The following is a 12,665-nucleotide window of genomic DNA, read 5'->3' on the forward strand; positions in this document are numbered from 1 at the left end:
TGTCACCAGCAACCAACAGTGTCACCAGCACCCACCAGTGTCATCAGGATTCCTCAGTGTCACCAGCTCTCACCAGTGTCACCAGCACCCAACAGTGTCATCATGACTCATCAGTGTCACCAGTGCCCACCAGTGTCATCAGAACTCACCAATGTCACCTGCACCCACCAGAGCCACCAGTACCCACTATTGTCACCAGCACCCAGCAGTGTCATCATGACTCATCAGTGTCACCAGCACCCAGCAGTGTCATCATGACTCATCAGTGTCACCAGCACCCTCTATCAGGACTCACCAGTGTCACCAGCATAAGTGTCACCAGCATCAGTGTCACCAGCACAAACCAATGTCATCAGGACTCGTTAGTGTCACCAGCACCCACCAGTGTCACTAGCACCCACCAGTGTTAGACAAACACACTATTGCCATAAGGACTCATCAGTATCACCAGCAACCATGTGTGTCATCAGCATCCACAAGTGTGATCAGGACTTACTAGTGTCACCAGCACCCACCAGTGTCACCTGCACCCATCAGTGTCACCAGGACTCACCAGTGTCAGGAGCCCCCACCAGTGTCACCAGCAACTGTGTCATCAGGACTCATCATTGCCACCATTAGCCACCAGTGTTATCAGGAATCATCAGTGTCACCAGCATCAACCAGTGTCACTAGCACCCACTAGTGTCATCAGGACTTATCAGTATTACCAGCACCTACCAGTGTCACCAGCACCGACCAGTGTCACCAGCACTGACCAGTGTCGTCAGGACTCATCATTGTCACCAGCACCAACCAGTGTCATCAGGACTCACTAGTGTCACCAACAACCATCAGTGTCACCAGCACCCATCAGTGTTATCAGGACTCATCAGTGTCACCAGCACCCATCAGTGTCATCAGGACTCACCAGTGTCAGGAGCCCCCACCAGTGTCACCAGCAACCGTTTCATCAGGACTCACCATTGCCACCATTAGCCACCAGCGTTATCAGGAATCATCAGTGTCACCAACATCCACCACTGTCACCAGCACCCACTAGTGTCATCAGGACTTATCAGTGTTACCAGCACCCACCAGTGTCACCAGCACCGACCAGTGTCATCAGGACTCATCATTGTCACCAGCACCCACCAGTGTCATCAGGACTCACTAGTGTCACCAGCACCCATCATGGTCATCAGGACTCATCAGTGTCACCAACACCCATCAATGTCACCAGAACAAACCAGTGTGATCAGGACTCATCAGTGTCAACAGCACCCACCAGTGTCACCAGCACCTACCAGTGTCACCAGTATCCACCAATGTCACCAGCACACACCAGTGTCATCAGGACTCATCAGTATTACCAGCACCCACCAGTGTCAACAGCACCCACCAGTGTCACCAGCACCCACCAGTGTCATCAGAACTCACCAGTGTCACCAACACCCACCAGTGTCGTCAGGACTCGCTAGTGTCACCAGCACCCATCAGTGTCACCAGCACCCACCAATGTCTCCAGTGTGATCAGGACTCATCAATGTCACCAGAATCCACCAGCGTCACCAGCACGCACCAGTGTCATCAGGACTCATCAGTATTACCAGCACCCACCAGTATCAAAAGCACCCACCAGTTTCACCAGCACCCACCAGTATCCTCAAGACTCATCAATGTCACCAGCACCCACCAGTGTCGTCAGTATCCATCAGTGTCACGAGTACACTCTGGAGTCATCAGGACTCATCAGTGTCACCAGCACCCACCAGTGTCACCAGCACCCACCAGTATCATCAGGACTCATCAGTGTCACCAGCACCCCTCAGTGTCACCAGATCACACCAGGTTGATCAGGACTTGCCAGTGTCACCAGTTCCCACCAGTGTCATCAGCATCCACCAGTGTCACCAGCACACACCAGTGTCACCAGCACTCAGCAGTGTTACCAGCACTCACCAGTGTCAACAGCACCCACCTGTGTCATCAGGACTGATCAGTGTGGCCAGCACCCACTAGTGTCACCAGTACACACTAGTGTCATCAGGACTCATCAGTGTCACCAACGCTTACTGGTGTCACCAGTACCCATCATTGTCATCAATACCACAGGTGTCACTAGGATCCACCAGCGTCACCAGCACGCACTCATCAATGTTAACAGAGCCCATCAATGTCAACAGCATCCACCTCTGTTACCAGCAACCTCTTGAGTCAGCAAAAGGCATCAATAGAAGAAGGACCAAAGATGTCGTCAGATCCCAGCAGTATAGAGGGCACACGCTAATATCATCAGCACCTTCTTACGTCACCAGAAACCCATCAGTGCCACCAGCACCCAAATATATCACAGGAAACCACCGCTTTTACTAAGGCTCACCAGTGTCACCAACATTCCATTATGTCACCCGCGCTTACAAGTGTCAGCAGCACCCAATTGTGTCATCAGAACCCATCAGTGTCAATAAGGCCTGACAATGTGGCCAGTACCAGCTTGTGTCACCAGAACCCGTCAGTTCACATGGGCCCACAAGATTCGGCAAGACTTAACATTGTCATCAGGACCCATCAATGTCACCATTACCAATGAGTGTCACCAACACCCACCTGTGTTACCAGTAGACCATCAGTGAATGTCCTAAGACTGTCCGCCCGACTCTTGGTGGAGCCATACACCGCGGATACGTCCATGAAGGAAGTGACTTCGTTCAGTTGTTCGCGAGGTCCTGTGAGAGATGGGTATACCCAGATCTGCTGTCTTAGTGTTATATGTATAGTTTTCTAAACATAAGCTGAAATGAAGTCATAAACGGAAATCTTTAATAAAAGTCATCTTATTAACGATATATATATAAAACAAATAATATATATATATATATATATATATATATATATATATATATATATATATATATATATATATATATATATATATATATATATATATATATATATATATATATATATATATATATATATATATATATATATATATATATACTTTTATTTTCTGCTTTGTCGCAGTCTCCAGCGTCTGCGAGGTAGCGCAAGGAAACAGACGAAAGAAATGGCACAACCCACCCCCATACACATGTATATACATACGTCCACACACGCAAATATACATACCTACACAGCTTTCCATGGTTTACCCCAGACGCTTCACATGCCTTGATTCAATCCACTGACAGCACGTCAACCCCGGTATACCACATCGCTCCAATTCACTCTATTCCTTGCCCTCCTTTCGCCCTCCTGCATGTTCAGGCCCCGATCACACAAAATCTTTTTCACTCCATCTTTCCACCTCCAATTTGGTCTCCCTCTTCTCCTCGTTCCCTCCACCTCCGACACATATATCCTCCTGGTCAATCTTTCCTCACTCATTCTCTCCATGTGCCCAAACCATTTCAAAACACCCTCTTCTGCTCTCTCAACCACGCTCTTTTTATTTCCACACATCTCTCTTACCCTTACGTTACTTACTCGATCAAACCACCTCACACCACACATTGTCCTCAAACATCTCATTTCCAGCACATCCATCCTCCTGCGCACAACTCTATCCATAGCCCACGCCTCGCAACCATACAACATTGTTGGAACCACTATTCCTTCAAACATACCCATTGTTGCTTTCCGAGATAATGTTCTCGACTTCCACACATTCTTCAAGGCTCCCAGAATTTTCGCCCTCTCCCGCACCCTATGATCCACTTCCGCTTCCATGGTTCCATCCGCTGCCAGATCCACTCCCAGATATCTAAAACACTTCACTTCCTCCAGTTTTTCTCCATTCAAACTCACCTCCCAATTGACTTGACCCTCAACCCTACTGTACCTAATAACCTTGCTCTTATTCACATTTACTCTTAACTTTCTTCTTTCACACACTTTACCAAACTCAGTCACCAGCTTCTGCAGTTTCTCACATGAATCAGCCACCAGCGCTGTATCATCAGCGAACAACAACTGACTCACTTCCCAAGCTCTCTCATCCCCAACAGACTTCATACTTGCCCCTCTTTCCAAAACTCTTGCATTCACCTCCCTAACAACCCCATCCATAAACAAATTAAACAACCATGTATGTATGTATGACTCATGGTGAGGTGCCTGAGGATTGGCGGAATGCGTGCATAGTGCCATTGTACAAAGGCAAAGGGGATAAGAGTGAGTGCTCAAATTACAGAGGTATAAGTTTGTTGAGTATTCCTGGTAAATTATATGGGAGGGTATTGATTGAGAGGGTGAAGGCATGTACAGAGCATCAGATTGGGGAAGAGCAGTGTGGTTTCAGAAGTGGTAGAGGATGTGTGGATCAGGTGTTTGCTTTGAAGAATGTATGTGAGAAATAGTTAGAAAAGCAAATGGATTTGTATGTAGCATTTATGGATCTGGAGAAGGCATAAGATAGAGTTGATAGAGATGCTTTGTGGAAGGTATTAAGAATATATGGTGTGGGAGGCAAGTTGTTAGAAGCAGTGAAAAGTTTTTATCGAGGATGTAAGGCATGTGTACGTGTAGGAAGAGAGGAAAGTGATTGGTTCTCAGTGAATGTAGGTTTGCGGCAGGGGTGCGTGATGATGATATATATATATATATATATATATATATATATATATATATATATATATATATATATATATATATATATATATATATATATATATATATATATATATATATATATATATATATATATATATCTTTCTTTCTTTTTTTCATACTATTCGCCATTTCCCGCATTAGCGAGGTAGCGTTGAGAACAGAGGACTGGGCCCTTGAGGGAATATCCTCACCTGGGCCCCTTCTCTGTTCCCTCTTTTGGAAAATTAAAAAAAAAAGTGAGAGGGGAGGATTTCCAGCCTCCCGCTCCCGCCCCTTTTAGTCGCCTTCTACGACACGCAGGGAATACGTGGGAAGTATTCTTTCTCCCCTATCCCCAGGGATAATATATATATATATATATATATATATATATATATATATATATATATATATATATATATATATATATATATATATATATATATATATATATATATATATATGTATACATATATATAGTGGTTCCAACAATGATGTATGGTTGCGAGGCGTAGGCTATGGATAGAGTTGTGCGCAGGAGGATGGATGTGCTTGAAATGAGATGTTTGAGGACAATGTGTGGTGTGAGGTGGTTTGATCGAGTAAGTAACGTAAGGGTAAGAGAGATGTGTGGAAATAAAAAGAGCGTGGTTGAGAGAGCAGAAGAGGGTGTTTTGAAGTGGTTTGGCCACATGGAGAGAATGAGTGAGGAAAGATTGACCACGAGGATATATGTGTCGGAGGTGGAGGGAACGAGGAGAAGTGGGAGACCAAATTGGAGGTGGAAAGATGGAGTGAAAAAGATTTTGTGTGATCGAGGCCTGAACATGCAGGAGGGTGAAAGGAGGGCAAGGAATAGAGTGAATTGGATCGATGTGGTTTACCGGGGTTGACGTGCTGTCAGTGGATTGAATCAGGGCATGTGAAGCGTCTGGGGTAAACCATGGAAAGCTGTGTAGGTATGTATATTTGTGTGTGTGGACGTATGTATAAACATGTGTATGGGGGTGGGTTGGGCCATTTCTTTCGTCTGTTTCCTTGCGCTACCTCGCAAACGCGGGAGACAGCGGCAAAAAAAAAAAAGATATATATATATATATATATATATATATATTTTTTTTTTTTTTTTCATACTATTCGCTATTTCCCGCGATAGCGAGGTAGCGTTAAGAACAGAGGACTGGGCCTTTGAGGGAATATCCTCACCTGGACTTCTTCTCTGTTCCTTCTTTTGGAAAATTAAAAAAAAAAAACGAGAGGGGAGGATTTCCAGCCCCCCGCTCCCTTCCCTTTTAGTCGCCTTCTACGACACGCAGGGAATACGTGGGAAGTATTCTTTCTCCCCTATCCCCAGGGATAATATATATATATATATATATATATATATATATATATATATATATATATATATATATATATATATATATATATATATATATATATATATATATATATATTTATATATACATATATATATATATATATATATATATATATATATATATATATATATATATATATATATATATATATATATATATATATATATATATATATTTATATATACATATATATATATATATATATATATATATATATATATATATATATATATATATATATATATATATATATATATATATATATATATATATATATATATATATTCTTTTTTTTTTTTAAACTATTCGCCATTTCCCGCGTTAGCGAGGTAGCGTTAAGAACAGAGGACTGGGCCTTTTTTGGAATATCCTCACCTGGCCCCCCCTCTTCCTTCTTTTGGAAAAAAAAAAAAAAAAAAAACGAGAGGGGAGGATTTCCAGCCCCCCGCTCCCTCCCCTTTTAGTCGCCTTCTACGACACGCAGGGAATACGTGGGAAGTATTCTTAATCCCCTATCCTACATGCTAATAAAGTCGAGAAATGACAGCAAGAAAAACTAAATGGATTATGAGCACTATAATTGTACATCTGTAGTGGCTGTCCTACTGTCAACAACCATATATATATATATATATATATATATATATATATATATATATATATATATATATATATATATATATATATATATATATATATATATATATATATATATAATATATATATATATATATATATATATATATATATATATATATATATATATATATATATATATATATATATATATATATATATATATATATATATATATATATATATATATATATATATATATATATTTATATATATATATATAGTATATATATATATATATATATATATATATATATATATATATATATATATATATATATATACATATATATATATATATATATATATATATATATATATATATATATATATATATATATATATATATATATATATATATATATATATATATATATATATATATATATATATATATATATATATATATATATATATATATATATATATATATATATATATATATATATATATATATATATATATTTATATATATATATATATGTATATATATATATATATATATATATATATATATATATATATATATATATATATATATATATATATATATGATATATATATATATATATAATTGGATGTTTTGGAAGGAGGTAAATAAAGTGCGTAAGACAAGGGAGCAAATGGGAACTTCAGTGAAGGGGGCAAATGGGGAGGTGATAACAAGTAGTGGTGTTGTGAGAAGGAGATGGAGTGAGTATTTTGACGGTTTGTTGAATGTGTTTGATGATAGAGTGGCAGATGTAGGGTGCCTTGGTCGAGGTGGTGTGCAAAGTGAGAGGGTTAGGGAAAATGATTTGTTAAATAGAGAAGAGGTAGTAAAAGCTTTACGGATGATGAAAGCCGGCAAAGCAGCAGGTTTGCATGATATTGCAGTGGAATTTATCAAAAAAAAGGGGGTGACTGTATTGTTGACTTGTTGGTAAGGTTATTTAATGTATGTATGATTTATGGTGAGGTGCCTGAGGATTGGCGGAATGCTTGCATAGTGCCATTGTACAAAGGCAAAGGGGATAAGAGTGAGTGCTCAAATTACAGACGTATAAGTTTGTTGAGTATTCCTGGTAAATTATATGGGAGGGTATTGATTGAGAGGGTGAAGGCGTGTACAGAGCATCAGATTGGGGAAGAGCATTGTGGTTTCAGAAGTGGTAGAGGATGTGTGGATCAGGTGTTTGCTTTGATGAATGTATGTGAGAAATACTTAGAAAAACAAATGGATTTGTATGTAGCATTTATGGATCTGGAGAAGGCATATGATAGAGTTGATAGAGATGCTCTGTGGAAGGTTTTAAGAATATATGGTGAGGGAGGCAAGTTGTTAGAAGCAGTGAAAAGTTTTTATCGAGGATGTAAGGCATGTGTACGTGTAGGAAGAGAGGAAAGGGATTGGTTCTCATTGAATGTAGGTTTGCGGCAGGGGTGTGTGATGTCTCCATGGTTGTTTAATTTGTTTATGGATGGGGTTGTTAGGGAGGTGAATGCAAGAGTTTTGGAAAGAGGGGCAAGTATGCAGTCTGTTCTGGATGAGAGAGCTTGGGAAGTGAGTCAGTTGTTGTTCGCTGATGATACAGCGCTGGTGGTTGATTCATGTAAGAAACTGCAGAAGATGGCGACTGTGTTTGGTAAAGTGTGTGAAAGAAGAAAGTTAAGAGTAAATGTGAATAAGAGCAAGGTTATTAGGTACACTAGGGTTGAGGGTCAAGTCAATTGGGAGGTAAGTTTGAATAGAGAAAAGTTGGAGGAAGTGAAGTGTTTTAGATATCTGGGAGCGGATCTGGCACCGTATGGAACCATGGAAGCGGAAGTGGATCATAGGGTGGGGAGGGGGCGAAAATTCTGGGAGCCTTGAAGAATGTTTGGAAGTCGAGAACATTATCTCGGAAAGCAAAAATGGGTATGTTTGAAGGAATAGTGGTTCCAACAATATTGTATGGTTGCGAGGCGTGGGCTATGGATAGAGTTGTGCGCAGGAGGGTGGATATGATGGAAATGAGATGTTTGAGGACAATATGTGGTGTGAGGTGGTTTGATCGAGTAAGTAATGTAAGGGTAAGAGAGATGTATGGAAATAAAAAGAGTGTGGTTTAGAGAGCAGAAGAGGGTGTTTTGAAATGGTTTGGTCACATGGAGAGAATGAATAAGGAAAGTATGACCAAGAGGATATATGTGTCAGAGGTGGAGGGAACGAGGAGAAGTGGGAGACCAAATTGGAGGTGGAAAGATGGAGTAAAAAAGATTTTGAGTGATCGGGGCCTGAACATGCAGGAGGGTGAAAGGCGGGCAAGGAATAGAGTGAATTGGAATAATGTGGTATACCGGGTCGACGTGCTGTCAATGGATTATTTATTCCCATCGCCACCTGGCTACACATGGAATAAGAACCCCCTCCCCCCACATGTGTGCGAGGTAGCGCTAGGAAAAGACAACATAGGCCCATTCGTTCACACTCAGTCTCTAGCTGTCATGTAATAATGCGCCGAAACCACAGCTCCCTTTCCACATCCAGGCCCCACACAACTTTCCAAGGTTTACCCCAGACGCTTCATATGCCTTGGTTCAATGCATTGACAGCACGTCGACCCCGATATACCACATCGTTCCAATTGACTCTATTCCTTACCAGCCTTTCACCCTCCTGCATGTTCAGGCCCCGATCACTCTAAATCTTTTTCATTTCATCTTTCCACCTCCAATTTGGTCTCCCACCTCGCCTCGCCCTCCATCTCTGACACATATATCCTCTTGGTCAATCTTTCCTCACTCATTCTCTCCATGTGACCAAACCATTTCAAAACACACTCTTCTGCTCTCTCAGCCACACTCTTTTCATTTCCACACATCTCTCTCACCCTTATACTACTTACTCGATTAAACCACCTCACACTACATATTGTTTTCAAACATGTCATTTCCAGCACACCCACCCTCCTGCGCACAACTCTATCCATAGCCCACGCCTCGCAACCATACAACATTGTTGGAACTACTATTCATTCAAACATACCCATTTTTGCTCTCAGAGATAATGTTCTCGACTTCCAAACATTCTTCAAGGCTCCCAGAATTTTCGCCCCCTCCCCCACCCTATGATTCACTTTCCCTTCCATGGTTCCATCCGCTGCCAGGTCCACTCCCAGATATCTAAAAGAATTTAACTCCTCCAGTTTTTCTCCATTCAAACTTACCTCCCAGCTGACTTGACCCTCAACCCTACTGTACCTAATAACCTTGCTCTTTTTCACATTTACTCTTAATTTTCCTCTTTCACACACTTTACCAAACTCAGTAACTAGCTTATGTAGTTTCTCACATGAATCAGCCACCAGCGCTGTACCATCAGCGAACAACAACTGACTCACTTCCCAAGCTCTCTCATCCACAACAGACTTCATACTTTCCCCTCTTTCCAAAACTCTTGCATTCACCTCCCTAACAACCCAATCCATAAATAAATTAAACAACCATGGAGACATCAAACACCCCTGCCTTAAACCTACATTCGCTGAGAACCAATCACTTTCCTCTTCCTACACGTACACATGCCTTACATCCTCGATAAAAAGTTTTCACTGCTTCTAACAAATTGCCTCCCACACCATATATTCTTAATACCTTCCACAGAGCATCTCTATCAACTCTATTTTATGCCTTCTCCAGATCCATAAATGCTACATACAAATCCATTTGCTTTTCTAAGTGTTTTTCACATACAATCCTCAAAGCAAACACCTGATCCACACATCCTCTACCACTTCTGAAACCACACTGCTCTTCCCCAATCTGATGCTCTGTACATGCCTTCACCCTCTCAATCAATACCCTCCCATATAATTTACCAGGAATACTCAACAACCTTATACCTCTGTACTTTGAGCACTCACTCTTATCCCCTTTGCCTTTATACAATTGCACTATGGAAGCATTCCGTCAATCCTCAGGTACCTCACCATGAATCATACATATATTAAATAAACTTACCAACCAGTGAACAACACAGTCACCCCCTTTTTTTAATAAATTCCACTGCAATACTATCCAAACCTGCTGCCTTGTCGGCTTTCATCTTCTGCAAAGCTGATTCTAATGCAATTTGGTTTAGGTATGTAGATGATGTTCTTTGTGTTTTGCCAACAAATGAAAATTTACAAATATTTCTCCCCTTACTTAACAATTTAGTACCTTCCATCAAATTTACTGTAGAAAATGAAAATAATGGTATGTTACCATTTTCAGATTGCATGATCTATAAACAAGGAAATAAGTTTAAGTTTAGCATATACAGAAAACCTACCAATGTATGATCATATATCCATTATTACTCATCTCAACATGACAGAGTTAGATTATCGTCATTTCAATCTATGTTCCTTAGGGCATTACGTATTTGCAGTCCAGAGTTTATTGATGATGAGTTTGAGAAGATATATTCTATTGGATCTAAGTTAAAGTACCCTAGATCTTTCATTGATAAATCCCTTAAGGTAGCAAAGAAATCATTTTATAGAGTTGAGCCCAAACCTCCCATTGACACCAAGAATCTTTTAGTTCTCCCTTTTTATAATAATTTCACTTTGCTTCCCATGTTGCTTAAATCCTTTAATGTAGATGTTGCCTTTATCAACATTAAAACTATAAAGAATATCTTAATCAGGAATTCACCAAAAAATTCTCTTGGTTGCATCTATAAAGTACCTTGTGGAAACTGTGATAAATTTTATGTTGGTCAGACTGGTAAGTATCTTTCTGTTAGACTTAAGCAACATGATTTTAGTATAAGAACGGGACAAGAATCAAATGCCTTGTTTAATCATGTTAAAAACTATGATCATTGTACTGACTGGAGTAATGCCATATCAGTTATTAACTCTATTAACTCTATTACCAAGAGAAATATCATTGAATCTTCTATCATTAGATACAAAAAGAATTATAATCTTAATATTAGTGATGGTCTATACAAATTAGATAACTTTATTGTTGATAAGTTTTGTAAAATGATAAGTTTATGAACGCTCGTTGTATGTTTTGGACAATCACATGTTTACCAAATGGCGTCCTAGCTTCGTCTCCTCGATGTATATCAACTGACTGTGATATTTCTCTCTTGTGTCTCACCTGATGATGTGATTATTACACGAAAGTGCGCTTGGGAACTTTTCGTGTTTCATTTTCCCTGTGGACTCATAGGAATATCTTGATCATGCGCAAAATTGCGATCCTTTCCAATTTATATATTTCATTTATTTATTTATTTGCTTTGTCGCTGTCTCCCGCGTTTGCGAGGTAGCGCAAGGAAACAGACGAAAGAAATCGCCCAACCCACCCCCATACACTTGTATATACATACACGTCCACACACGCAAATATACATACCCATACATCTCAATGTACACATATATATACACACACAGACACATGCATGTATACACGTGCACACAATTAAAATGTCTGCCTTTATTCATTCCCTTCGCCACCTCGCCACACATGGAATAACATCCCCCTCCCCCTCATGTGTGCGAGGATTCGCTAGGAAAAGACAACAAAGTCTCCATTCGTTTACACTCAGTCTCTAGCTGTCATGCAATAATGCCCGAAACCACAGCTCCCTTTCCACATCCAGGCCCCACAGAACTTTCCATGGTTTACCCCAGACGCTTCACATGCCCTGATTCAATCCACTGACAGCACGTCGACCTCGGTATACCACATCGATCCAATTCACTCTATTCCTTGCCCGCCTTTCACCTTCCTGTATGTTCAGGCCCCGATCACTTTAAATCTTTTTCACTCCATCTTTCCACCTCCAATTTGGTCTCCCCATTCTCCTCGTTCCCTCCACCTACGACACATATATCCTCCTGGTCAATCTTTCCTCACTCAGTCTCTCCATGTGGCCAAACCATTTCAAAACACCCTCGTTTGCTCTCTCAACCACACTCTTTTTATTTCCACACATCTCTCTTACCCTTACATTACTTACTCGATCAAACCACCTCACACCACATATTGTCCTCAAACATCTCATTTCCAGCACATCCATCCTCCTGCGAACAACTCTATCCATAGCCCACG

The 12,665-nt window shown here is 40.3% G+C and overlaps 1 protein-coding gene across 1 annotated transcript in view; it reads right to left on the bottom strand.

Annotated features, from left to right (window-relative positions):
* LOC139760183 (chorion peroxidase-like) overlaps nt 1-12,665 on the bottom strand; it is a 197,163-nt gene that overhangs the window by 113,608 nt on the left and 70,890 nt on the right. The window contains exon 4 of the mRNA XM_071683119.1: nt 2,590-2,708. Coding sequence (XP_071539220.1) covers nt 2,590-2,708 — 119 coding nt within the window. The remainder of the gene's footprint in view (nt 1-2,589; nt 2,709-12,665) is intronic.

The sequence above is a fragment of the Panulirus ornatus genome, chromosome 35, assembly GCF_036320965.1.
Source record: "Panulirus ornatus isolate Po-2019 chromosome 35, ASM3632096v1, whole genome shotgun sequence".
NCBI lineage: Eukaryota > Metazoa > Arthropoda > Malacostraca > Decapoda > Palinuridae > Panulirus > Panulirus ornatus.